Raw genomic sequence first — 25,252 nt, 5'->3', positions numbered from 1 at the left:
TTTCACTTAGAAATATATGAGACATAAAAATGGTAGTGGTGGGAAGGATGTAAAATGGAACATATTCCCTTGATGGCCCAGCACTGTCACCACACAATTTTTTTTACCCCTCAATCTATTTTTATTTTTTAAACACCCTATTTTAAGAGAATTATAATTAAATAGGCATATAGGCCCTCAGCAAAATGCATATTGGTAGTAACATAAAAATGAGAATATTCTTAGAGAAGGAGTCCAATATAATACTCAACCATGAGAATATCAAATACAAAAGTTAACATTAAAAAGAGCTCTAGAAAGCCTAGGCTGTATTTCACTAATAATGGATGTTACACGACACTTCTATTACACTACTTGCACTTGCTGTATTAACTGTTTACTTGTAGTCTAACTCAGGGTTCTTCAACCTTGGGTGTCCAGATGTTGTTTGACTATACGTCCCGTCATTCCTGACCATTGGCTAAACTAGTCATGGGTGTTGTAGTCCAACAGTCCCGAACTCAGGCACAGCCAGGCCCTCTGGCTACCTAAAGACTGTTCTGTGGAGCCAAGGGCCTGCCATGAGGGGCCGCAACTGCCACCTACCCAAAGACTGGGTAAGCAGCCATTATCGTCTAACAGCATCTGGGAGACCCAAGGTCAAGGAACAATGGTCTACACAACCTTTCTTCCTTTCTATTAATGGTAGCCATGCTTGCACAACACATATTTTCCCACCTGATGCTCTGTGTTACTTTCCTGTGAGAAGCTATTTGCCACACTTTTGCACTTCACCGCATCAGACTCAATGATATGCTTTCCTGCTGCCTTATATAATAAATGTTCTTCACATCAAGATAATGCAGTGTTGCTTTGGTCTCTGCTTTTATACAGTGTCAAGTTATAGTGTGAATAAGCTTGCTGTACAGAAGTCCAAAACCCTGTTAATTAAGCCACAATAATATCTACTGTTGCCTTGAGACAGACCCAATTTATTTTTTCAGCAAAAGAATGTTTTGTGTTTGTATTTTTTCCTTTGTACATCCATTAGTGCTGGAAGCATTTGCAACATTAATTGGTGACCTGTGTCTTGAACATTATTTTTTTTATGCTGTGAAAAGAAATATAAAGGAATTAAGGCATTCTCTGGACTTAAAGAACAACTCTGTGCGTCCTTAAGTGGCTCTCTTTATTAATATGATATGGCAAATGTTTGTTCCTGTTTATTAAATCACATGAAAGGTTAATTATGCTAAGCGACTCTGGGTAGAAAACAATTCTTGGAAGAGGCTTTTTAAACAACAGGTTGGCAGCTTGCAGGAGCCATCTGTTTCCCACAAATGTTAAGGTACAATCTTAAACTTGTGAGGTTAAAAATTACAGTAGTTTGGGAGAAGGAAAATCCATGCTGCGATGATGATATGAAAATTCTGATTCTCCTTGACATGCAGCCTGGCAGGAATGCCAAGTTTCCTAAACATGGTGTTTGGTTGCTAATAACCATGAAAACTACAGGGGAACAAAGCAGCAAGGGGGCTCCTGTTATCCGTTTCCTTTCTAATATAAGGGCATTGGTGTCCTGGAATGATGTTGCCTGAAGCTTTTGCAAAACAGATCCATGCCTGATACTGTCATTTGCCTCTAATGGGTTCATATCATGATTTGAAGATGCACTCCTAAATTCTGCCTTGTGAGTCAACTGAGTTGGGCCAATGGCTTAAAAGTTCTCAACATATCTCTGTGTGGCAAAATTGTCCATGCAATGAGATGGGTCTACACTTTAAACTAATTATCCAGCACTGCCATTCCAATGGAGTATTTAAAAGCAAATTATAAAATTTGTAATTGAAGTGAAATACACCCATGCCTAGAAATAGGGTGGTAGTGACATGTTTCTTGGAGACTATGCATTCTGACTGGAGAATGTGCATACGGCCCAGAGAATGTACAAAATTCAGTTGAGATATGAACATTCCAGGCCTGTTGAGGATTATGTATATGACCAGGAATGTGCACAATTCCCTTTTCAGGGAAGGCGTTTGTGTACATTCTCCTTAAGGCTTGGTGAATGTGCCCAATGTGTGGTTATTATGTACATTAACTCCCCTTAACACACACACATGTATTTTGAAGGACAGGTAAGAAATATAAAATAATAATTATGATAATGTTATAAGGTGTTAATTTATAATACAGCCTTTTCACATTCTTCTCATATGTCATTCTTTTTTTATTTATATTGGCCTGGTTTGCATATCATACTAAGTCATAGTTTGGTTTACAATGAATGTGCAAGCATTCTCAGACAGGAGTTCCCAGCTGCTGCACTCCTCCCCAATTGTCTTGCTGTTTCACCACAACAAACCATAGCCTAAACCAAACCAAAACCTGGCTCAGGGGTGTAGCAAGGGGGTGCAGTCCGCCCCGGGTGTCCCCACTGAGGGGGGTGTCAAAATGGTGGGCAGCACTCACCATGGGGCCTGCAGCACGCCCAAACCACGTGTCTCTCCTGGGAGTGACGCGGTGGCTTGGGCGCCCGCAGGCTCCGCGCCACCCCAGACAGTCTGCCCGTTGCCTCCCCCTCAGCTGTAGGGCGGATGCATGGGAGGAGGCAGACAGACTCCTTGGAGGCCCCGTGATGCCCCTGTGGGTGACTGGCCCCGGCCCCAGGCACCCGATCAGCTTGCTCTGCCGCTGACCTGACTTAGAGTGTCATCTGAACCTAGACTCATGCTTTAGATCTCCTGGACAAACCATGAGCTGTAAACCATGGAACAAACCTTGGTTACAGCTTGTGGTTAGTCTGTGGTGACTTTAAACAATGATCCTGGGTTCTGACAACACACTGAACCAAACCATGGCAGAACAGCAGCAGAACATCTGAGGAGGAGCAAGGTGGATGTGGTCTCCTATTCAGGAGCCTCCCCACTTCTGCATTTTTTCTGAGGCGTAGAATGGCCTGATTTGCGCATTACGCTATCTGCTGCTTCCCCAGGCCAGTCCCTCTATTTAACATTGCATGTGGTTCCCAGAGGGTTGCCCACAAGGGAATGAAACCCTTGGGCTGAAAAAGAATCCCACAACTCTGTTCAAATCCATTATCACAAATTTATCCTCTAGTATGAGGATGTGCATACAGCCCTGGCTAAATTCAGCATCATCAACCCATTGTGAAATAGTGCCAATGTACTAAATAATTTGTCCTGTATAAAAGAGGCATTAGCAATAATACTACATTCAGTGGCAAATAGTTTTCCTTCTTGCTCTTTGTTCCTGTTCTCAAAATTGTGGTTTTAGGTAATGAACCGAGACCCTAAAGTCAACTTTTGCTGAAGCTCTGATAGCCAACTTTCTTTTCTTTTTCATTTTTCTTTTTCTGATAGGCTCACTTGAATGGCTAATTCCTGTTCTTGTACACTTGGACAAAGTCAGCTGTCTTCTAAATGCTCTAAATGCTCAGTCTGCTAGTTTTGCAGGAAAGGCTTTGTTGCCACCACTTGGGTAGCCAAACCCACAGGACTTCGGAGAATTTGGCATTTCAGAAACCAGGCAAACAATCTGCCAGCCCGATCAGTTGCAAGCTAACACATGCCTCCTGTGGCGCCGATTGTGAAGTGACAAGCTTAGCCCAGCCCAGCCCAGCAACAGCACTGCGTCCTTAGAAACAGCAGATTTGTCATCAGACTGAATGTGAAAAGCAGCTCACTCATTTGGGTGGTGGCTGCTGCTGCTACAGCTGGAAATCTTTTGCCTTCATCTTTATAAAAGGGCAAAGCTACACAGAGAATACACCAGAGGTGGGTGATATCGGACCGTGATGCAGGGATGTAGGAAAAGAAAAGTTGAAGAGCCTAATGCAATTGTTTTTCCTGAGAGTGATCTTGAGTATATGAGTGAAAGTTGAAGCTGCTCTGGCAGTGAGGACAATAAGTTGTTAGATCAGAGATGAGAAATCTGTGGCTCTCATGATGTTGTTGAACTCCCATCATCCCTGACCATTGGCTATGCTGGCTGGAGCTGATGGAAGTTGGAGACTGATAACATCTGGAGGTCCACAGGTTCCCCACCTCTGTGTTAGATAGCGTGCCAATGGCACAATCCAGTGGTTCAGAATAAGACAATCTGATTCCTGCAGTAGATACCAGCTGCCTGTCTCATTCAGCAATGGCCCTTGATAGAAAACAATTTATATGTGATTGTTGAATTGAGCACAAGAGGGTCATGGGGGAAATTGTATCTTCCTATTCCCTAGACACTTCTTGCAGGGCTACAGAATCAAACTAGGAGTTCTGAATTATGCTGGCTTGTCTTTTCAGGGATTTCCCAGTAAACAGTTGGGGAGAGATGCTGCCATGCCATTTTGATTGGGGCAGTTTGGGGCTCTGATGATTTTCCCACCACAAAGGTCTACAGCTCTCTTCATTTTGCCATGACTGGTTCAAGCTGTTACATTACTAAGTGCAGACTGTGCTGTTCTGAGGAAGAAAGAGCCATCTTGTTCTCAACTTGTTAACTACTTCGTGCAACAGCAACAACAAGAAGAATGGGGAGGGAGGGGTGTTAGAATTAACTGTCCATGCCAAATATACACAATATCAAGAGGTGAATGATCCTCCTGAAGGTGTTTTAACTGTTCAAAATATATAATTTAGCCTTCTAAAAGTGCAGGGTTTGAGGCAGAAACTGAACAACTGTTTTATATTGAATAGTATCCATAATTGAATCAGAATGTGCTGGCTTTGGGTCAATCATTGTAGTGGAAGACAGCTCCTACAGAAAGATATAGTTCTTTGAGGACAAATAGCATTGTTGTGCCTTGTCTGTTTGTGTTTCATCCAGTCTCTCACATGAAATTTAAATTGTAATTTCCTTGGGGTGTCGGCTCTCCCTCTCATACCATATTGTTAACCCAATAGGTTACATGGAAAGATAGCCATGTGAAAATTAAGACCAACAGCATGAATAGATCCTTGCCCAAAAATATATATGTGAATCCTAACTATGAATTTTCAGTTCTCTTTTTAAAGAAAAAGGGATGATAGTGAGCCTCTAAATTCTTGCTTTTTGAAGTTACAGGGAAGTAGCCTTCCATAGCGAACAGGTGCTGGCAATGGCTTCAGTCAGAAACATTCCATATGGGTTCAATGCAAATTATGAGACTGTCATAAAAATCATTGGGAGCAAATATGTCCGGTGCCTTGTAGAAAAGACTGATGGGTAAGTATGCTATCTGGAAGAAACATTTTTGATATATATTAGTGGGGTTATATAATTTTATGTTGGATTCCCTCCTCACCACATTAGTTGTGGATAGGGAAAATCCAAATGAAATGGGGTGAGTATGTTGCTACCTGTATGAGGACAATGTCATGTGAACGACCCAAAAAATATGCTCCCATGGGATGTATCAAATAGACTTTAAACTGTCAAGCATACACAGCCCTAGTCTACATCTTAAACAGCATATTACAAGAAAACCCTGTTCCTTTGGCTGTACCATTTCACTGAGGGGTTAAGACCCATTGGCTACCCTCACCTGGTTTAGCCAGCCAGTTGAAACCACTTCTTGGGGTGTGGCTGCTGTCACATGCTGACAGCTTCTAGGTGAGAGCTGAGTGCAGGGTAGGGACCAAAGGTGAACAAATTATCTCAGAAAGAGCACAACGTGTCCCCCACTAGTGGCACTACCCCTCTCTTAACACTACATACACCCTGATCCAGTCTCAGAATAGTTTTTCAGCACAGGGTCTGCTGCTTGTGTACCAGCCGCCAGGGGAAAGATATATATTGCATTATAGCTAGTATAACAGAAGGCAATATTCAACAACATAGTTGTGTTGGTGCAAGGATTAGCACTACCGCAACAGGATTCCCCCACTCTCCTTGTGGAGATACACACTCCTCACCACCCCTCAATCTGCTCGTGAGAGTTGTGGGGGGACCCATGAGAGGAGAGAAGATAGAAATAGCTTTCCACTGCACAAAGAAAAAACCCTTGTGCTGACAAGAGAGCTTTGCTTAGTGCTACCTCGAACACAACCCAAACACTCTCAAGTTAATAGAAAGGAGAAAATTGTTCTGGAATTGTTATTCTCACACATCCCTGACACTGATTTATAAAAAACAAAGGTCTTTGGGCAAGTGTTTTTCAGACTGAGAAAGGCCAAATGGGAACGCGGTGATATTTGTTAATATAAATGGCTTACCACCCCTGAACTTTCTTTTCTGGTTGATAAAGTATCAAAAGGTTTAATTGCACAGCTTGGTTTTATGCTTTAAAGAGAATGGCATTAATAATGGCCAGGATCCAAAGAGTTACTTAAGGTATGCCCAAGAGGTCCTGTTAGAATATGTCTCTTCCTCTGAGTGATAGGCCATAATGTAACCTGCTTTTGGAATTCCTCTCCATTTCAAAAGAGCTTGGTCATACAATGCGAGGAAGTATTTTTTAACAGTGCAGCACTATGCATATCTACTCAAAATAAGTCCTACTGAATAAGTGCTGAATCTGGGGGTGGTGCTGAAATAATAAAGACTGTTGTGGGACCTCTACCTGAAGGAGCGTCTCCACCCCCATCATTCAGCCTGGACACTGAGGTCCAAGCTCCAAGGGCCTTCTGGCTGTTTCCTCCCTGCGAGAAGTGAAGCTGCAGGGAACCAGGCAGAGGGCCTTCTTGGTAGTGGCGCCCGCCCTGTGGAACGCCCTCCCATCAGATGTCGAGGAAATAAACAGCTATCTGACTTTTAGAAGACATCTGAAGGCAGCCCTGTTTAGGGAAGTTTTTAATGACTGATGTTTTAATGTATTTTTAATCTTTTGTTGGAAGCCGCCCAGAGTGGCTGGGGAAACCCCACCAGATGGGTGGGGTATGTATATATAAATAAATAAATAGCCGGCTGTAAGAGCCACGACTATCAACCAAGCACCTGATTACATGGAGGCCAGCCTCACACAATTATTTGCCACTTTCTTGTACAGAGGAGTAATTTCTTGCAGGGGGAAAAATGTGAACACCTGTGGTTTGCAGGCAATTTGGAGCTCCCCAGGCCTTACTTCCACCTTGCCCTCACCCATCCCTTTTTTGGTGACTGGTTGGTGGTTGCTGCTGGAAATTACACTAACTGGCCTCTGCACAATTTTCGCTGGAGGCTGTGTGACAATGGGATGGGACTTTCCTACTTCTTCACCATGTTATTTTGATCCTCCACAGGCTGAACAAATGTGCTGAGACTCGATTTCTATCATATTTGTTGTCTTGACTTGATTTTAGCAAGTCTTCTGCAAATCCCTCTTATGTCACACTGGGAAATTGTTTGTCTGCCATTTTGCACACAGCTCTGAGAAAAGTGAAATTCATAAACTGGTACCATTTTGTTGAAATTTGCATATAAACAAGGTTTAGTGGAACTGTATTAAGTTTCTTCCTTGAGATTATAGTATTCAGAACTGAACATAAAGTGATTATAACTATTATAGCACATACCTCCTTTATACTACATTTCTTTCTGACCAGCAAATGTTCCAGGAAACAAATATTTTTGGTGTTGCTCCACAACGCAAGTACGTATTTGCCTCTGTATACTGTAAATATACTGTATGCTTGTTTCCTGACAGCAAAGCAAAGGAGGGTGTAAAAACTGAGACACAGTCCATGCTCAGGACACTAGCTCCACACAACGCAAGACAGGCACATGGAAACCCTCCAGGGCTCAATAGGCCTCCTTGTCAACAGATCCATTATGGTCTCAGGGATGAACAACAGAACAAAGGTGAAAAGGAAGAACAAAAGTCTAAACAAGGAGAGAGAAGTGATAGCAGATCTGTAGACAACAAAGTGAGTCGCTGCAACTGTACTGGTTGCTTATTATAGGTTTCCTACTCAGCATCAGACTTTACTCTTTAACTAACAACAACATAAATGATTAATAGGTATCTTTTCTACTACTGTGGCTATTGTTATGACAGCTACTACTAATGATGATGATGATAAATAATGACAGTGGTGTCCAGTTAAAAGAACATTCTGCTGCTACCAAATTCTGATGAGAGAACTCCTGTATCAAAAAACAATTGTCATCACAAAACTTTCAACACCCCCAAACAGAATTGCCTTATATTAAAATTTTGACTGCTTATGCTTCCAGTTCATACCTGTTGCTTTTTTTTTACTTGGATCTTTCTCTTACTTTCCCATTCTGTAAACATCTCTTCTCATTCTTCGGTGTTTTGGCTCATAGACATCTGGATTTTACATTGGTTATAATATAAGGCCTGTATTATATTATAACTAACAGACTATTATAACATGGATGGGGAACCTGTGGTTAGCCCAGATGTTGCTGGTCTCCAATTCCCATCAACCCCAGTTGGCATGACCAATGGTCAGTGATGATGGGAATTGGAGTCTAGCAATGTCTGGAGTCTATAATCTAATATTGGCAGCCATGATCATATGGAATCACCATTTCTTTAGAGAGGGGACTGTATATTATCCAGTAGATCCAAACAGTGGACCTCTTCATATTAAGTTATAGTCTGATCTGACTGGGATCCTGTATCTCCCCACCATCTTAATATATACATGCTCACAAATTAAAGCAAAAACTATCAGTCAATACAAATCAGAGCTGCAGCAAAAATAAAAAATAAAAAATAAATACTGTATGTAACAGTGTTGGAATATTTGCAACATGTGGCAGTAAAATAATTGGCATTGTTAGTATTTTGGTATTATGTGTTTGGTAAACTTCCTTCCTTCCTTCCTTCTGCAGAACAGGAGGAGAACCAATGGATGGGCATTTATTTATTATTTACATGTATTAGTCACCAGTTAAGCTAGCCCCTGGGTTAGTTGCAAGGAAGGATATTTCAGGTAGGCATTAGGAAAACATTCCTAACCATAGTAGACATTTGACCGTGGGGCAGCCTGCATCAGGAAGATGTGAGCTCTCCTTCACTGGAGATATTTAAGCTGAAGCTGGGTGGCTACCTGTCAAGCATGGGAGACTCCTTAGGCTGCCTTGAGACTCCTTAGGGTAGTGAAAAAGTAGGATATCAAATCCAAACTCCTCCTCCTCCTCCTCCTCCTCCTCCTCCTCCTCCTCCTCTTCTAGTTTCAGGATTACTGCATTGATCCGGGATGAGGAACATATTGGAATCCGAGAACAGATGAAGGGTCACAGGTTCCTCATCCCTGGACTAGATTATCTCCAAGGTGTATTTCAGCTCTATAATTCTATTATATATTCTTATATCATGAATTCTCACCTTCAAGGATTGATTTATACTGACAGCTTGGTAGTTCTGTATCTGGTCCTTTTAGTAAGCAAAATATTAACTTTGAAAAATGAGCCATGGTTCATTGAGAGGGATAATTTCTGGATCAATCCTGGGTTCAATCCCAGGCAGTGCTTTTTTTTCTAAAAAAATATTTAGGGGTACTCTCCTTTTCCTAATCATATTGAAATACTGCCCCTCAATGAGGCCAAACTTAGATTCACAAAATGTTTAGGGGTATGCGTCTCCCTGCAACCCCCCACCCAAAAGCACTGATCCCAAGTAACTTAAAGAATGCTTGAAAGAAAGGATGGGGGTATACCTCTTTCTGAGTAACTGCCACCAGTTAAGTTACATATATGAAGCAGTGGAGAGTGTCATATTTGTACAAGAAAGTCCTAGGAAATCTGCAAAGCTACAAAACAAAGCATTTATCTTTGGAGCAGTCACTATCATTTAGCCTAGAGAGATCTGAGGCTTCCCTGAGTTCCTTGGCTAAGCCTATAGTGGCTGGCCAAAGGTGAGTTTTATGACTGAACTGGTATTTAAACCCAGATCGCTCCAGTCCATGCATAACTCCTGTTTGTTTATAAAGAATATAATATTTGATATGCGAGAGGTTTTCTGAACTTTAGGGCTCTTTTTCCTCATGCAAAGTGTTTTCAATACCTACAGTTACTTTACAGAATGAATGTGTTTCTTGGATTGCTTCTTTTCTAACTGCTTGTTTGTTATCCAAGGGTTTAAAACCACTGAATACACATTGTGTCACTGCTCCCTCTGGTGACAAGTCTTTGTCCTACATTCATACTCTTCAAAAACCATCTATGGAAACTCACATCTTAAAGCAACTTGAAAGACAACAGGTAACTGAATTTAAGTATAATCAAAGCAATTTGCAGTTTCAGGTGCTTGGCTTGTGACTATTGGGCATTTTTCATATTAGAGTGTTTTAAAATACTTAAGGCCAAATTTCGACAGTGGAATTTGCTGCCAAGGAGTGTGGTGGAGTCTCCTTCTTTGGAGGTCTTTAAACAGAGGCTTGACAACCATATGTCAGGAGTGCTCTGATGGTGTTTCCTGCTTGGCAGGGGGTTGGACTCAATGGCCCTTGTGGTCTCTTCCAACTCTATGATTCTATGATTCTATGAAATCAAGGGTTTGATCCAAAACAGACATTATCTGGAAAAAAGTTACACTAAATTTTTTTGACTTACTTGCAAGTAAATGCTATTAGGATCAGGGTGGTTGGCTGTTTTCAGATGCTTACAGCATAATCTGATGCATGTCACTCAGAAGTGGGCCCTAGGGAGACTGCATACCTCACACATCTTAACTGTCCTTACATACTTTCAATCAGGGAGGCTGAAGAGAATTAAAAGCGGGGGAGGGAAATTTCCAAAATTTCAGTGAAGAAAGTGAGGACTCAACTCTACAGGAGTTGACTACAGAAACTGTGGGTAACAGCTAGCTGCCTTGCAGGAAACTGGTATGGTGTTACTGTGCATGTGTAATGTCCCCCTCATCACCCTACCACACATGTAGGAATGCAAAACTTCATGGCTTTGCTATTTTGTCCCCAATTTCTGCCCAGAGAGTTTATAAAGCAGTTCAGGTAAATGTAAATGCATTAAAAGTATGGAACCTTGGGGTAAATGAGAGATATGAAATCAAATAATAAATTTATTGCTAGACCTTACACATACTTTAAAGCATTCCTTTTCTCAGGATATTGCTCAAAAACCAATGGATGAAGAGAATGATTCTCTTCTGGGTATCCTCAGAAAAGAACTTGAGCAGTGCCCTTTGAACCTGACTACATTAGAAAAACTTCAGGAAGAATGTAAGGTTTTGGATCCCAGAGTTTCAAGACTTCTGTCTCAGGCACAGCTGAGCCACCTGCTTTTAAAGTACGAAGTCCCTCTGCAATTACCCACTGTCAAACTCCTTTTCAAGAGATTTTCAAAAGCAAATGACCAAGAACTGGTATGTTAATACAACATTTTAAACAAAAATAATGTTGAGCTCAATAGATTGGATTTCTTAAGACCTGCCTGTACTTTTGGAATATTGATGTTATAGGTCAGGGGAGATTCTAACTCTGAAATAAAGGTGGGCTATTTATTTTTTGGGTCAAAAACTATTTTCTCAGCCATTGTAAACCATTATATCCATGCAACCTTTTTAATTATGTACAGCAGAACTGAGCAACACTGTTTAAACTTAGAATGCTAATAGTGTTGTTATTAAAGATTTTCTTGGGTTACAGAAGTACATACATCGTTTCTATTTTCAGATCATAGAGTCATTCTCACAGATCAGTTACATTTCATGTGAGACTTTGATGTTGTATACAGTATAGGGTTGGGGGAGAAGATAGGTGAGGAAAGAATGTTCTGCATAGTTGAACAGGAACAGACCTTGGTAATATGGCACCGTATGTGAGGCCAAAATTTGACACTCCTCCTCCAGCCCTTTTGCCACCTCCCCAAAGCTGGGTAAAGGAGACAGTAGGCTTTGGCAAGAAGGTGCAATGCTCAGGTAGGGTCCTAGAGTCCTCCTTCCTCCTTTCCAAAACTGGGAAAGGGCTAATTGGGCTTTGGGAAAGAGGTAGGAGGCCTCTAGGACCCTGTCAGATCCCTCACACCTCCTTCCCAAAGCTCAGCACTTACTAGGGTTTGGGAAGGGGACAGAAGGGTGCTTTTATTGGTTATAGTCACAAATATCTCAAAAATGTGATCAGTGAAGTTAATTCAATGAATGTTATCAGTCTTTTCCTACACCACTAGTTTTGTCTTTTCTTGACAGTTTCTTTTAAAATCCTGTTTTCAAGCTGTGTTTTGAAAATAAACCTTTTTGTCTTTCATGCAGGTAAATTATGAAAAATTGCTCCAGTTTTTAATGCCAGTGGCAGCAAGCAAGACACAGCAAACACAAGCCCTTCCAAGGAAGAGTCAAAATATGGAGAATCATTGCAAAAGGTTCTATTTTAAATTTCACTATACTCCTTACAGTTAATAAATGAGCAATGTATCCGAACTCCTTCACCCTTCCGACAATCTTCCTGTCTTACTTTCCATCTGGTCAGGATCTAATAGGTGCAGTAATTATAAGCCACTCAAAAGGATTCCAAATGAAAAATTGGCTCACTTGTGACATTTACAAAAAACAACAACATGTAGTACTCAAGAGGACAGATTTTATCTTGCAGCCATCCAAAATCTCTGCTAACGAAACATATTTGGAGTCTGTGAACACCTACGTTGCAGCCTGCTGGGATGCATCAGTGGAGATTATACAGACTTCCCTTAATTAACCTTGGCAAAGAAGACTGGCAAGGAGTTGTGTGCATTTATGTGAGATATATATATTGCTGCTTTGGCAGCTGAGCTCTGGAGCGTCTCTTAAAACATAAGTATAGCCAGGATGCTGGTCAGAGTCTGCGTATAAGTATTCATCCATCATAAACTGGCGTACCTCATCTGGATGGGAATGACCTTAGGGACATATTTGCTATATCACATACTTTCCTGGTCTCTGCTCTCATCATTAAGCATTGGCTGTAATATTTGCAGTACTGTCAACTGTTGTTATAAACCCACCATTTCACTAAATCAGTGATGGGGTTCCTGCATCCCCCTAGGTTCTACTCAGAGTAAATAATGTCTCTTGCTTGTTTGCAAAGAGATGGGTGTATAGAATCTTCTGGTTTGTGTTCAGCTGAGGGAATGCAGCCTGCTGTACAAAAGTACCGTAAGTGTTACACCTATTGTTCTGCCCACACTTTTGCCTCTGGCCCTGCAGCCCCCAGAAGGTGGATTGTGAGGCTGAAAAAAGCTTCTCCAACTCTGGATTAAAGATTGTAGCTTCCAGGAAGCTTTGACCAGGCTTAGCCCTTCTCCTGTTCACAAGGAACTTCCTGCAGCTCCATGAGTGAATTGTAAGCTATGATGTCATAGCTGTCTGGAAGCCTAGATTTCTCGGCTGTTTTGTTTCACATCTAATCCTTCTTCACCTTGTGGTAATACTCTCTGGCTTTATTACCAGGTGCTCTACATTACTGAGTAAGTTGCCCCATTGGCCTCTCAGATGGAGGTCTTTCGGAAAGCACTCATACAACTTCTGAAAATGTCAAAAGTGAGCTATAGGGCTGTAACAGCAATTACCATTTTAATTGCCCCTTCGTTACATGCGTTATCATTCCACAGCTCTTGGACTCCGGAAGATGCCTTCCAGGCCTTGAAGCAGACCCTGAAGGAACATAAAGGAGAGCTGAGCCTACAAGATAAGACTTGCTCAGGTCTTCTTTCACCCTCTGAGGTAAAAAGGGATTCTGTGGCTTACAAGCCTAGTTGTATATTCAGGAAGTGCTTTCCCAATATAAAGGAATGGAATGGATTATCAGTAACAAAATGGTTTTTTTCTGCCATACACCTTGTAGGGTTGCCATATTTCATATTTTTAGGGGTGTGTGCTGTTAACTCCCCTTTTATGCAAAATCTAAAAAAAAATATGAAGTTTTAAAACTTTTTTTAAAGGAAATTCAACAAAAACTAAACTTCTGACATGGGTTGCCATATGTCCAGATTTTCCCGGACACTTAAGCAATTTCCACCTGAATGCTGTTACAGATGGCAGAATCCTAGCTATGTCAAGGATATTCCAGACATATGCCAACCCTACCTTCTTGCCGGTAGATAATGTTGATCGAAGAAATAACTGAGGAACAGACCAATTCTCTCTTACCAGGTGAGGGAGAATTGAAGGTAGGTGATCTGTCAAGTATACACGTCTGCCTGGCTCACAAAGGAGGGCAGAAAGTTTTTCTTCCTTTCTTTGCCTCCATCACCTGGGGGTTCTATCCTCCTTCAGGTTCTTATGGAGGGAAATTCAGTGGAACAAAGGTCTCCCTTCCATATCCACAGCAAGCTACAGGGAACCAGGCAGAGGGCCTTCTCGGTAGTGGCGCCCGCCCTCCCATCAGATGTCAAAGCGATAAATAACTACCTGACATTTAGAAGACATCTTAAGGCAGCCCTGTTCAGGGAAGTTTTTAATCTGTGATATTTTACTGTATTTTTGGTTTCTATGGAAGCCGCCCAGAGTGGCTGGGGAGACCCAGCCAGATGGGCGGGGTACAAATAATAAATTATTATTATTATTATTATTATTATTATTATTTCCCCATCAGAGCACCTCCGATGAAGGGGGAGGTCCATTCTTATCCCATGAGAACACACTTGGCTGATACCAAATATCACGAGAGCAGGATATAGACAAGACAACATGTACATACTCTACATAAAACAAAATGTCCAACCTGAAGGAGAGAACTCAGAAGCTGGTCTGAACAAGCAATTAAGTCCCTGTTCTACGCAATACTGCGTTAAATAGACCATTGTTCTGATTTGGTATTAAGTAGTTCCATGTGTTGCTGGTCCCAGTGTGAAAGGTGGGTTTAGCCTACCTAAAAAATGTTACCGACTGTAGTCCCTTTATTGTATTTATTTTACTTTGCACATAAAATCATAAACTTTTATGGAAAAACACACAGTATATAATCCTTTTACCAGGAGGCATTTTGCTAGTCTAACTAATATATATTTACAGGGGCAATTCATAGTTATACACAGCATATGTAGAAGGTCTTAGTTTGGAGGTGGATGAAGTCAACAAGAGGTTCTTCAGGTTCTCTTGATTTCTGTCAGTCTCCATAGTTCAAAAGCACCAGCTTGGATTGGGACTATGCTTTTCACATGACAGTTGCTTGAAAAAAAATACAATTTTCCCCAAACAATATTTTGTTATGCATTGCCATAGTTTGCTCTTCTTCATTGTGTATGCCCATTGACTATAGTACTTCATAGGAGCCTTATTTCTTAAAACTTGTTTTTATCTTGTGATGTGCTAGCAGTGTTCAGTAACAAAACTTATCTTATTTGCAGACAGAGATCATTTGCAAAAAGCACGGACTGACTCTGCCCACTGGGATCTTGGAAGCTTTGGTTAGCACCTGTGAGTTTGGCAAAAGAGGCAAAATAGAGTGAGTTTTTATTGAGATGCTTCCTTCCTTTCAGTACGTTATGTGTGCATCTTGATCCTACAGACCCGGAATGTGGCAATACAATTATAGAGTTGGGCTTCTGGAGAGAAAGCATAAGCCCATGTATTGCTGGACTGAGAGCAGCTGGGTGGTTCTGTCCAAATGCCCCCAATTGTTATTCCTTTCCTTGTTATTTCAGTCAGAGTGCGCAAAAGTTTGACTCCTACAAGGCCAAGAAGACATCCCATGCAAAGGGTGGTGGGATGAGTTTTGTCTTGTCTGTCCACCAAACTTGTAGTCTGGTCCTTGTTGAGTGCAGCTGTGCCGCACAGTGATGGAGAAAGAAGGAATGGCAAAAATGCAACGAGGAAGGGCCATAGCTCAGTGGTAGAGCATCTGCTTTCCATGCAGAAGATCCCAGTTTCAATCCCAGGTAGGGTTAGGAATGTCCCCAATCACTGAGGACAATATTGAGCTAGAACAGATGAACAAGTGGTTCTTTTTAATAGAGGGTTCCACTGATACCCACCACTTAAACATTTTCAAAGATTTAGATCTGAAGGTTATCACACTTGTCATTGCCATGCATATCTGCAAAAGACTCCATCACATTTTTGCCCTTTTTCGAGGAGTCTGAAGGTGCAGTATAAGAGCTTAGTCCTGTGAGGTTCAAGGTTTTAGTTCTCTCTGTACCACTTGGTTGGCACCCATATAGAGTGGCTATGAATCCTTAGTACAGTATCAACCATTAATACTCCCTGCTAGTACTGGGTTGTAGTCAATGTTAGTTCTATTCAGAGCAGACCCAATGAAATTAATTGTCATGACTAACTCATGTCCATTCATTTCAATGGGTCTACTCTGAGTAGAACCTACTTGGATGTGATCCACTGCCTATAACTTGGCTCATGCTAAATTAGAGGAATAAATCGTGTTTTAACCATATAGTATGACTGTGCCCTTCTGCTTAGTTTGTATTGCTGATTTTTTCAAGGGAAACTGTGGCTTCTTGAATGCTACTGTCCATAATGCACAGATCTTACTATAGCTCTGTGTTAATGCCTATGTCTTCCTTTGCTAAATTAAACATATAATAGATAAGTTGCAAATGCACACTAGCTTGCCAAAGCTCCCCCCCCATCGCAACCCCCCCCCCAATATATTTAGCTCTGTATGTCAAGGACCCCCAGGACCCGCTCAAATAAAGACACAGTTCACACAAAAGTTTTGTTTTGGTTTTTTGGCATAATTTTGGCCACAACTTTATTGATTACAGTATGTGAGTGGTTGCCTAGGCATTGGTTAGCAACTATCTGTTCCCACTTAGAGGTAGGAACAGAACTGACAACTGCAGGCCTGCGAAAGTCAGTAAGGGTAAACATTTTTGAGGAGAGAATAGAGTTGGGCACCAGGCTCTCGTTGTTGTTGTTGTTGTTGTTTAGTCGTTTAGTCGTGTCCAACTCTTTGTGACCCCATGGACCAGAGCACGCCAGGCACTTCTGTCTTCCACTGCCTCCCGCAGCTTGGTCAAACTCATGCTGGCCAGGCTCTCACCTCTCCCCAAATGCTCCCAGGGGCTTGTGTGGCCCTAGCCCCTTGCCAGGGGTTTGGACGAAAGCATGGCGAGCCTCTGGACTCCTTTACTGGAATACCCTTGCAGCAGCATCATTGGAGGCACTGGCACAGCCAACCATGCCCCCTCCACCAACCAAAATTAACCAATGCCTAACCGCAACCTTACAAGTTGTGACAATTTGCTATGCAGTAGGCAAAAACCAAATGGCACCAGCCAATCAGCCAAATGGACAAAATTCCTACCAGGCCCCTGCCCCAAAGCAGACAACCCCATGACAGGCATAGCAAGGCCACCGCGAACAACCCTAAATATAGGGAGGGTGGGCGGGTAATCTGATGCACGCAGCGAAAAGAGGAAGCTCAACGTTGCGCGCAGGGAATAAATAGCACCCCAACAGTCAATCAACTTTGCAACATTAAATTCTCCCCAGCAACATTTGGAGGTGCCCTATCAGATTCTTGGACATCCATACTAACCCGCCCAGCAACAAGGGATGTCATGGTTGCCCCCACCACAACATGTGCTCTCCATGAAGGAGAACCCACTTTGCTAAATGATTTTTCTTATAAGAAAAATCATTTAGCAAAGCCAAATATAAGAAAAATCATTTAGCAAAGCAATACCCAGAATTACATTTTTAAAGATTTTAAATCCAATATAAACAAAATAAACCTATGGGGTGTGCCAGAGTCACTGGTTTAGTTATGCATTACCCATTTTAATCTCTGCTTCCACTGTGAATGAAACTCTTCAGTAATTAGCAAGAATCTAGCTCTGAGCCATTTTGTGATTAAATGTGCGTAAGATCAATACACCACCATGACTGATAGCAGTCATGTGAGATTAATCTCATTGCACAAAGTAATGCTCTCTCTTTAACCTGTCGTGGAAAGTGAATACGATGTGAAAAAATAAGCTGAGAAACAACTCCAGGAGGAAGTCCATAGATTTCTTGACTGCATTAAATAGAATAACCAAAGGATTAACTTCTTAAGCACCATTGCTTCCTTTGTTATGGAGTCTGCCCTTGACTCCCTAGAAGGTTCTCCCATAAGGATCCTAGCTCAGTAACAGATTACCTGCCTTGTGCAAAAGAGATTCTAGGTATGAATCATTTCTCTGTGTCCCTTGGGTCAGTTTCCAGGTAGCATAACTGGGAAAGACCATTACTTGAACCTAGACAACACACCATCTGCTAAGAACAATGGGCAACACACTTCCTGATAATCATTACTGACGGACTAAATGAGCTACTGGTTTGACTAAAAGAGATATTTCAGCTTCTGGCAAAAATCAGGGGAACATCATATGTGTGCATGTTAGAGTAAATGCCAGACATGTAATCAAAGTTGACAAAGTAATTCCTTGTATTTTAGTAGGCTTGTTCATTAACCTATGACCCCAAAATTCAGGAACAGCCCCCCTCCAAAACTGATGCCAAAGTCTTGTGCTGCAAATCCCACTTTTCCTGCCCTCCCAAACTGAGTAATCAACACTCACCCAGGGAGGCCATAAGGACACACCAAAACCCAACCTCATCCAATTGACTCCAAACTGGTTCCAAAGTGGAGTGCTGGCTTTATGCCTTCGGGGTCAAAGGTTAATGAAGCTGTAGGAGACCAGTGGCAAACAGCAGAATTTCCCAACAATTACCAATTTATAAAGAACAAGTGTAGTAGAATGAAGCACAGGGAAGAGATTAGAAAAACATTACTAAATAGATAAATAAATAAATAAAGGATTAATAAGAAAATCTGCATAAGAAAGGACTTGCAGAAGAAGGAAAATTCAAAGTGTTGGTTTGGGACCAGAGGGCCTGTTTAGGTGTCTACCAGTGAATATAATCAGATTTACAGGTACTTGTAACAGAGCCTTCGTAATGGTTGCCCCACAACTATGGAATCTGATCTATTTCAATGTAGGCAGCCTCATCTTTCCCATCCTTTCACCAGGGTTTGTAGGCTTACATTTTTTGTCTGTGATCTTTACTAGCTAACTCAGGCTATAAATTGGGACTGGTATGCCAATGTCTGGCTGAATTTATTTTATTGTTTTATCTCTGCTGGTTTTTAATATTGCTATAACATGTATATTAAAAAGATTTATTTTGTATTTAAATAAGTTGTGAGCCACTTTGTAGAATATGTTCTCAAAAAATTCCCTTAAATAAATATCTGCACATAAATAGGAGAATGAGAAAAAGGTGAACATTTGAGAATGATAGAAGATTCACATACCGTATTTTTTGCACCATAACACTCACTTTTTTCCTCTTAAAAAGTAAGGGGAAATGTCTGTGTGTGTTATGGAGGGAATGCCTATGGGTGGCATGCCTACGGATTTTCCTCCTCTAAAAACTATGTGCGTGTTATGGTCGGGTGCGTGTTATAGAGCGAAAAATACGGTAATGCAAAAACAAGAGAGCTAATCACAGAGCAAAGCAGGACAATTTATATTACTGTATATCATATTATGTATATTATAATGGACATTACATTAATGTCTGGATTTTGCTTACATATAATCTCCCTCTATAACTATAATATGGAAAGATGTGAAGGAAAACCTAATGAACAGGAAATACGCTTTCAAATATTGCATTTATCTTGAGATGTTTCCTCATGTAGATGGAAAACGTTTGTGGAGTTTCTGAAGAAAGTCCAGGCTGGGATCAACCCTGCTCTGCTCGTCTGCAGAAGTAAGCTATGCAGTTGCTGTTATTCTGGTCATACCTAAATATTACAAGGTGGCAACAACATTTTACATTTCTGGAGAAGGCTGTTGAAATATATCATTTGTAGCAAGTAGAAGAACCCATCAGGCCCCTTTCAGAGGGGTTGGAGAAACTTTGGATCCAGTTGATCCAGAGCTCTGTTCTGCCCTGCCATCACAGCACCCTCATTTCAGGCACCTGTGCTTGATACTACCAGTAGGAAGACAGCTGGTGACAGGTTCTCAATCACCATGGTTTCATCAGAGCAGCAAGGTCCTCTGCAATGGTGGATGATCACTTCCGCTATCTCCTAATAGCCTCCTGCAGCAAAAATCAAAGTGTTAGGAAGATGAATAGTACAATCCTAACAGCCAACAGTTTTCCTTGACTTGAGTTCAGATTCAATATATTAACAAAAATTAGCAATAGCTCTGCTAATCAGCTCTGAAGATGGAACATCTTCACTGAGAAGATAGTATGAATCTTGACAGTTTGCTGCTCCTTCAAACCACAGAAGCTCACTTTGGAATTTAACATCACAGTCCAGAACTTGCCTCAGACAGAATTAACAAATTATTGGGGATTTCCTACACCTACATCACTTTCTGCAAGAATCACATGGTATAATGACTAAGGAAATTTCATTGGGCTTTCTTAGAGGAGTTCCAGTTAGGGTACCACTCCCTGAAATTATCAGTAATTAAATGGGCAAGTTATTTTCACTAAACTGAAGCACTTCAACATGCACTGAGGAGTGTACTTGGAATCCATGTACTTGGAATCCACTTGGAATGTACCTGGGAAGTCTCACCCAAGGAGGTGAAAGGTTTGCTTGAGGTGAAAGAATCCAGATGAGTTGTTAGTAATATAATACATTCATGCTACTAACATAATTAACAAATGAAAAATACTAACTTAGAGTGAGTCATCCTTGATAAATACTTCAGAAAGAGAGGCTATCATGTGAGAACTATGAACATCCTGTAAACATAATAATAGCCTTGTTCCTATGCATTACTTTGGGAGCAATCCAGAGAACATTTTGCCTATAAATAGCATTTTAAATATTAACCTGGATCAGGACAAAGATCTATCTGGGCCAGATTCATTTCCCAATATATTCAGCAAAGCTTTTCAGCAGGGAATGATGGTGACAACAATTCTCTCTCTACACCATCTGGCCATTCAAAGTGCTTCTCAACATGAAGAATCCATATAGGTCTATCTTCCATTAGCTTTCACATCTGAATCTAAACTTAGGTATTAAAAAGTAGAAGACAATTTTCAGACTTTGTTCTGGAATTGCTGGGTACTTCATGTTGCACTCTTAGAAAGATGACAGAGGTGGTATTATAAAACACTTCCACAAGATCTATGAAATAGGTAGTATAATACTGCTCCTCAAGGCACTACAATGCACCTGTTAAAACAATTATAATGTTGGGCATGTGATTTACAGAGTGCTAGCTAATTGTGGGTTTTTGGTTCTTTTTAAAGAAAATGGTGAAAGGAGTGATGGATGTGAGACATTGACTTAGGCAGTGAATTAATCTAATCATCTTTAGAAAGCTCTCTGGGATACTTAATATTCAGGAGGTGACTAAGCACGGAGTTGAGCCAATAGCCATCATTGCTACAGAGACTGATCAGCATGCAACAGTTGGGCTTGAACTTTAACCATCTGGCTGCAGGCAAACCAGCTGTCTTCTCAACTAGAAATGCTATTCATTCCTGGGAATTGATTCATCTTTCCCACAATTTAATTTTATGCCTCACAATCTGGCCTACCATCCATAACTTACTACATTGTCCAATCAGTGCAGATGAGAAATTACAGGTCTTTGCTCAAGGATCAAGCACCACAGGGCTTTAAATATAAGCTGAAGGTTATGGAACTGAGTGCTACTAAACATTATAAGTGAAAGAGACAGATGTAGGTGAGGGTGACAGTTTAATAGGTAAAAAATGAACTAATCTCCTTAAGAAGTCACAACAAGCTGCACTTGCAGAAGGCTAGAGGAGGAGGTTGGAGGAGGCCCATGTACATGTGCAGAAGCTATTTCCGGTGCTCCTCTGACCCGGAAGTGCACTGGAAATAGCGTGTGCACACCCGTATGGGCATGCGCTCCCCCACCCTCTGGCCCACCGCGCAGTTGGCGCTGGAGACACCGGCCCAAGACGCGGTAAGTTTGCTGACCCCTGTCATAGAACAAGAAGCAACTTAGTGTGGTTCAGCCACTGGAGAGCACAGTTTGCTCATTGAAGTATGGTGATGATTAACACATTTCCCCAACATTTTTCTAGAAAGGTAACTCAAGGTCAAGGTGGCTGAAAACCAAATCAAAGTTGAGCTTATCCAATCATATTAGTGTTAAGAGTTCACAGGACTAGTTTTCATGTCATATCTGAGAGTGGCCTGTTCCAAATAAATGGAAATCATACAACTTCAACTACTAATAAACAATAAAATACCTCACCATTGTTTTCATCTTAGGAGGAAACAAGGAGAAAAGCGAAGATGACTCTCAGGTATTTTCAAAACTATATTGTTTCATCCACAAATTGTTAAGAAAGTCTGGTTTGTAAAATGGGACTGTGAAATTGTACTTGAAAGCTTTAATACTGCTTAGAACCTTGTCTAGCAAAAGAACTCAGAAATTATTAATAGTAGTAGTAGTAGTAATTAAATTTGTATCACTCTTCTTTCCAAAGGAGTTTATCACATTCATCTGCTCCCATCCTGAATGCAACTATGTAAAGAGACCATTGTTGTCTGCCTTGTTTCTCTGAAGAGGGAAATGAGGTTGATAGCAATTTGCCCAGTACTGTCTAGGGCTACATTCATATGACAATTTCCCTGAGGTTTCTGCATTACAATGTAAAAGCCACTTCTTGAAAACTAATGGAATGTAGTGCACATTTAGTATTTATTCCCAAGTTATTTGATTCCAGGAGAAAAGAAATATGTTTGCTGCCCCTTTAACCAAGAAAATTGCAGGAGTAAAGCAATGAAATTTGGGGCAGCATACTGGCATAATAGGGACATGGGTGGCGCTGTGGCTTAAACCACTGTGCTGTTCGGACTTGCCGATCGGAAGGTTGGCAGTTTGAGGCCCCGTGATGGGATGAGCTCCCGTTGTTCAGTCCCAGTTCCTGCCAACCTAGCAGTTCAAAAGCACGCAGTGCAAGTAGATAAATAGGTACTGCTCCGGCGGGAAGGTAAACGGAGTTTCTGTGCACTGCTCTGGTTTCACCAGACACGGCTTAGTCACGCTGGCTACATGACTTGGAAAAACTGTCTGCGGACAAACGCCAGCTCCCTCGGCCTGTAAAGCAAGAAGAGCGCCGCAACCTTAGAGTAGTTAGCAGCTGGACTTAACTGTCAGGGGTCCCTTTACCTTTACCGGCATAATGTTCCTCTCTGCTGTTTTCATGAGGGAACAGAAGCATGCAGGTGTGGAAAGGCTGAGAGGAATATCAATTAGGTTCAATGGCATTCATTGTTCTGTCAACCACACCTACAGTGTGAATGAAATTTGGTGCAACAAGCCAGTATTTAGGTCAACAAGTCATGATTCCACAACACAACAGTTAGTGCTGTGTGAAAGGAACATTATAAAATCTGACAGAACCACAGCATTATAATCAGGAAAACTAACAATATTCCCCACATCTGAACGCACTCTTAGAGAAAGATGGGAAATCTCATGGCCCTCCAGATATTTTTATTGGATTCTAACTCCCATAACCTGTGTCTGGACTCCAATTTCCAAATCACACAAATGACTGTGTCATAGAAGCAAAACATAATGTAATCTCCCAATTTTTAACCAATAAATTGACCCAAATATTCTAGTGAGGATCTGAAGGAGCCAATACTTTAAACAGAATGCTATCCCCTCCTCCATCTTCATAGAAAGTTGACAACTACTAAACTTTTGAAAATTTGATGTAATTTGGACAAAGGACAAAGAGTGGTCCAACCGTTGTGCTGGCAAGACTTGGGAGCAAATGAAGGAGGTCACATACGACTCCATTGATGCTGAGGAACAAGATGCCTGGATAGACCGGTTCAGAAAACTGGAGAGGGCTCTTTATTTGTGTGATGTGAAAAACACAGGTAAGAATAGTTGTGGTTGGAGAAGGGGCTGCTGCACTAAGGAGATGGCTTTTGTATTTGGCTTGTATTTCATGTCAACCTCATATTTATCCATTAATGTCTGAAGGGAAGAAAATAGGCAGTAGCACATTATCGGCCTATAATTATGAGCACAGTTGATCAACTCACTCCTTGGTAGTATTTAGGATGACACAATAAATATTTTTGTTCCAAATTGCTTTTAATGAGGGGTCCAACAGCAGCCTGTTTTTAATCTTCAACTGGCTGTGATGTAAAGAATTGAAATATAGCACAAGGGTAGCCATGTGATGCCCTCCAGATGTTATTGGGACTAAAACTCCCATCACCCCTGTCCATTGGCCATGTTGGCTGGGGCTGATGGGAGCTTTAGTCTAACATCAGGAGTGCACCACATTGGCTAACCCTGTGCTTTGATATTATGGGTGAACAGACCACCAGGGTTGCATTTGCTCAATAGTCAAGTCTGATTTTGTCCAAAGGGGAAGATAATATTTTCTCTTTCTTTTCCTCTTTCTTTTCCTCTTTCTCTCTTTTCCTCTCTAATACATACAGGCAAGTTGGAAAAAGAAAAAGCCAAGCGTCTAATCCATAACTACAACCAAATTTATGATCTGTGCCTTAGTCCACTGAAAATTGATAAAGCTTTTCGACCTTTCCGTCCTGGACAAGACATACCTCTGGAACCTTTGCTGGATTACTTAAAGGAGCTGTAACTGTTGCTAGTAATACAGTGCTCATGAGTGTACATGCCTAATAATGTTCATTCACCCACTGGTGTTCTTACTGAGTCAGTATCTGAAAAGTTTATACTTCTAATTAATTCTTCATTTCCAAATGAGCTGAAAGTACTTACTCCATCTTCCACTTGTGCTCTTTTAATAAAGCTTTCTGTCTGAAATATTAGTGAATATGATGATTGTTCTCTAGATCTTGTACATCAAATATGCAATTTGTTCTCTGTTTCTCATAATGGTGTTATGTTGAGAAGTCGATTATCAATGAAATTTTGTACCCAAGAAGTCGCAGGGCAAGCAAAGAGTTACTGGAACTTGTAAAAATGCATCTTCAAAATTACACATTCTTGTGGTGGAGTTTTTCATATTCAGATTTAAAATCTTACTAAGAGTCACTGTGCTTGCAAACAGTGCAAAACATTCATTAGAATGTACACACACAAACATTGTGATCAAGTACTAATTTTGGTACACTTATGCCATCAAAAAACTAGAGAAAGTCATTCCCTTGAAATGACCCAATTGTAGTTTAAGTGTGCAAAACAAACTTAACATTCCCAGGATTCTTTGGGGAAAGTAATGCACTTTAAATGTGTATTGGGTGCACTTTAAATTTATCATGTGGATCTGCACATAGTTCACTGCACTTGGAGTCCCAATTACAGAAAGAAGATTCTGTTAACATGGGCTAACAGTAATCCCTGCAGGGGCTTTGGTAGTGTGGCACCCTGAGCAAGGACAAAATTTGGCACCACTCACTTAATATTTCATATTTTCACAATAATTCCT

At 41.1% G+C, this 25,252-nt stretch overlaps 1 protein-coding gene across 4 annotated transcripts; it reads left to right on the top strand.

The window, feature by feature from the left end:
* The first annotated feature begins 1,936 nt into the window (after positions 1-1,936).
* LOC308480387 (uncharacterized protein C1orf87) lies at positions 1,937-24,803 on the top strand. Of its 4 annotated transcripts, none has more exons than XM_081011843.1 (13): positions 1,941-2,117; positions 3,363-3,776; positions 5,056-5,196; positions 7,595-7,814; positions 9,997-10,122; positions 10,985-11,242; positions 12,128-12,237; positions 13,465-13,576; positions 15,202-15,299; positions 19,503-19,573; positions 22,083-22,117; positions 23,555-23,708; positions 24,282-24,803. In XM_081011843.1, the coding sequence occupies exons 3-13, from the start codon at positions 5,090-5,092 to the stop codon at positions 24,440-24,442; spliced, it is 1,452 nt and encodes a 483-aa protein (XP_080867969.1). In that variant the 5' UTR covers positions 1,941-2,117; positions 3,363-3,776; positions 5,056-5,089; the 3' UTR covers positions 24,443-24,803. The 4 variants fall into 4 exon arrangements, with proteins under 4 accessions (XP_080867970.1, XP_080867969.1, XP_080867968.1 ...); XM_081011842.1 differs by having other exon boundaries at positions 5,050-5,196; XM_081011844.1 differs by lacking the exons at positions 23,555-23,708; positions 24,282-24,803 and adding an exon at positions 22,301-23,548 and having other exon boundaries at positions 1,937-2,117; positions 5,050-5,196.
* Positions 24,804-25,252: the final 449 nt, after the last annotated feature.

This window comes from Podarcis pityusensis (genome assembly GCF_964106645.2).
Source record: "Podarcis pityusensis genome assembly, chromosome: 6".
In the NCBI taxonomy this organism is placed as follows: Eukaryota; Metazoa; Chordata; class Lepidosauria; order Squamata; family Lacertidae; genus Podarcis; species Podarcis pityusensis.
The sequence above is the reverse complement of the archived record's forward strand: the minus strand, read 5'-3'. Positions and strand labels throughout refer to the sequence as shown.

Coding starts and splice junctions, on each gene's coding strand:
- LOC308480387 (XM_081011843.1), top strand. CDS start 5,090: ATGGCTTCAGTCAGAAACATTCCATATGGGTTCAATGCAAATTATGAG. Junction 5,197..7,594: donor CTTGTAGAAAAGACTGATGG/GTAAGTATGCTA, acceptor GTTTCCTGACAG/CAAAGCAAAGGAGGGTGTAA. Junction 13,577..15,201: donor GTCTTCTTTCACCCTCTGAG/GTAAAAAGGGAT, acceptor TCTTATTTGCAG/ACAGAGATCATTTGCAAAAA.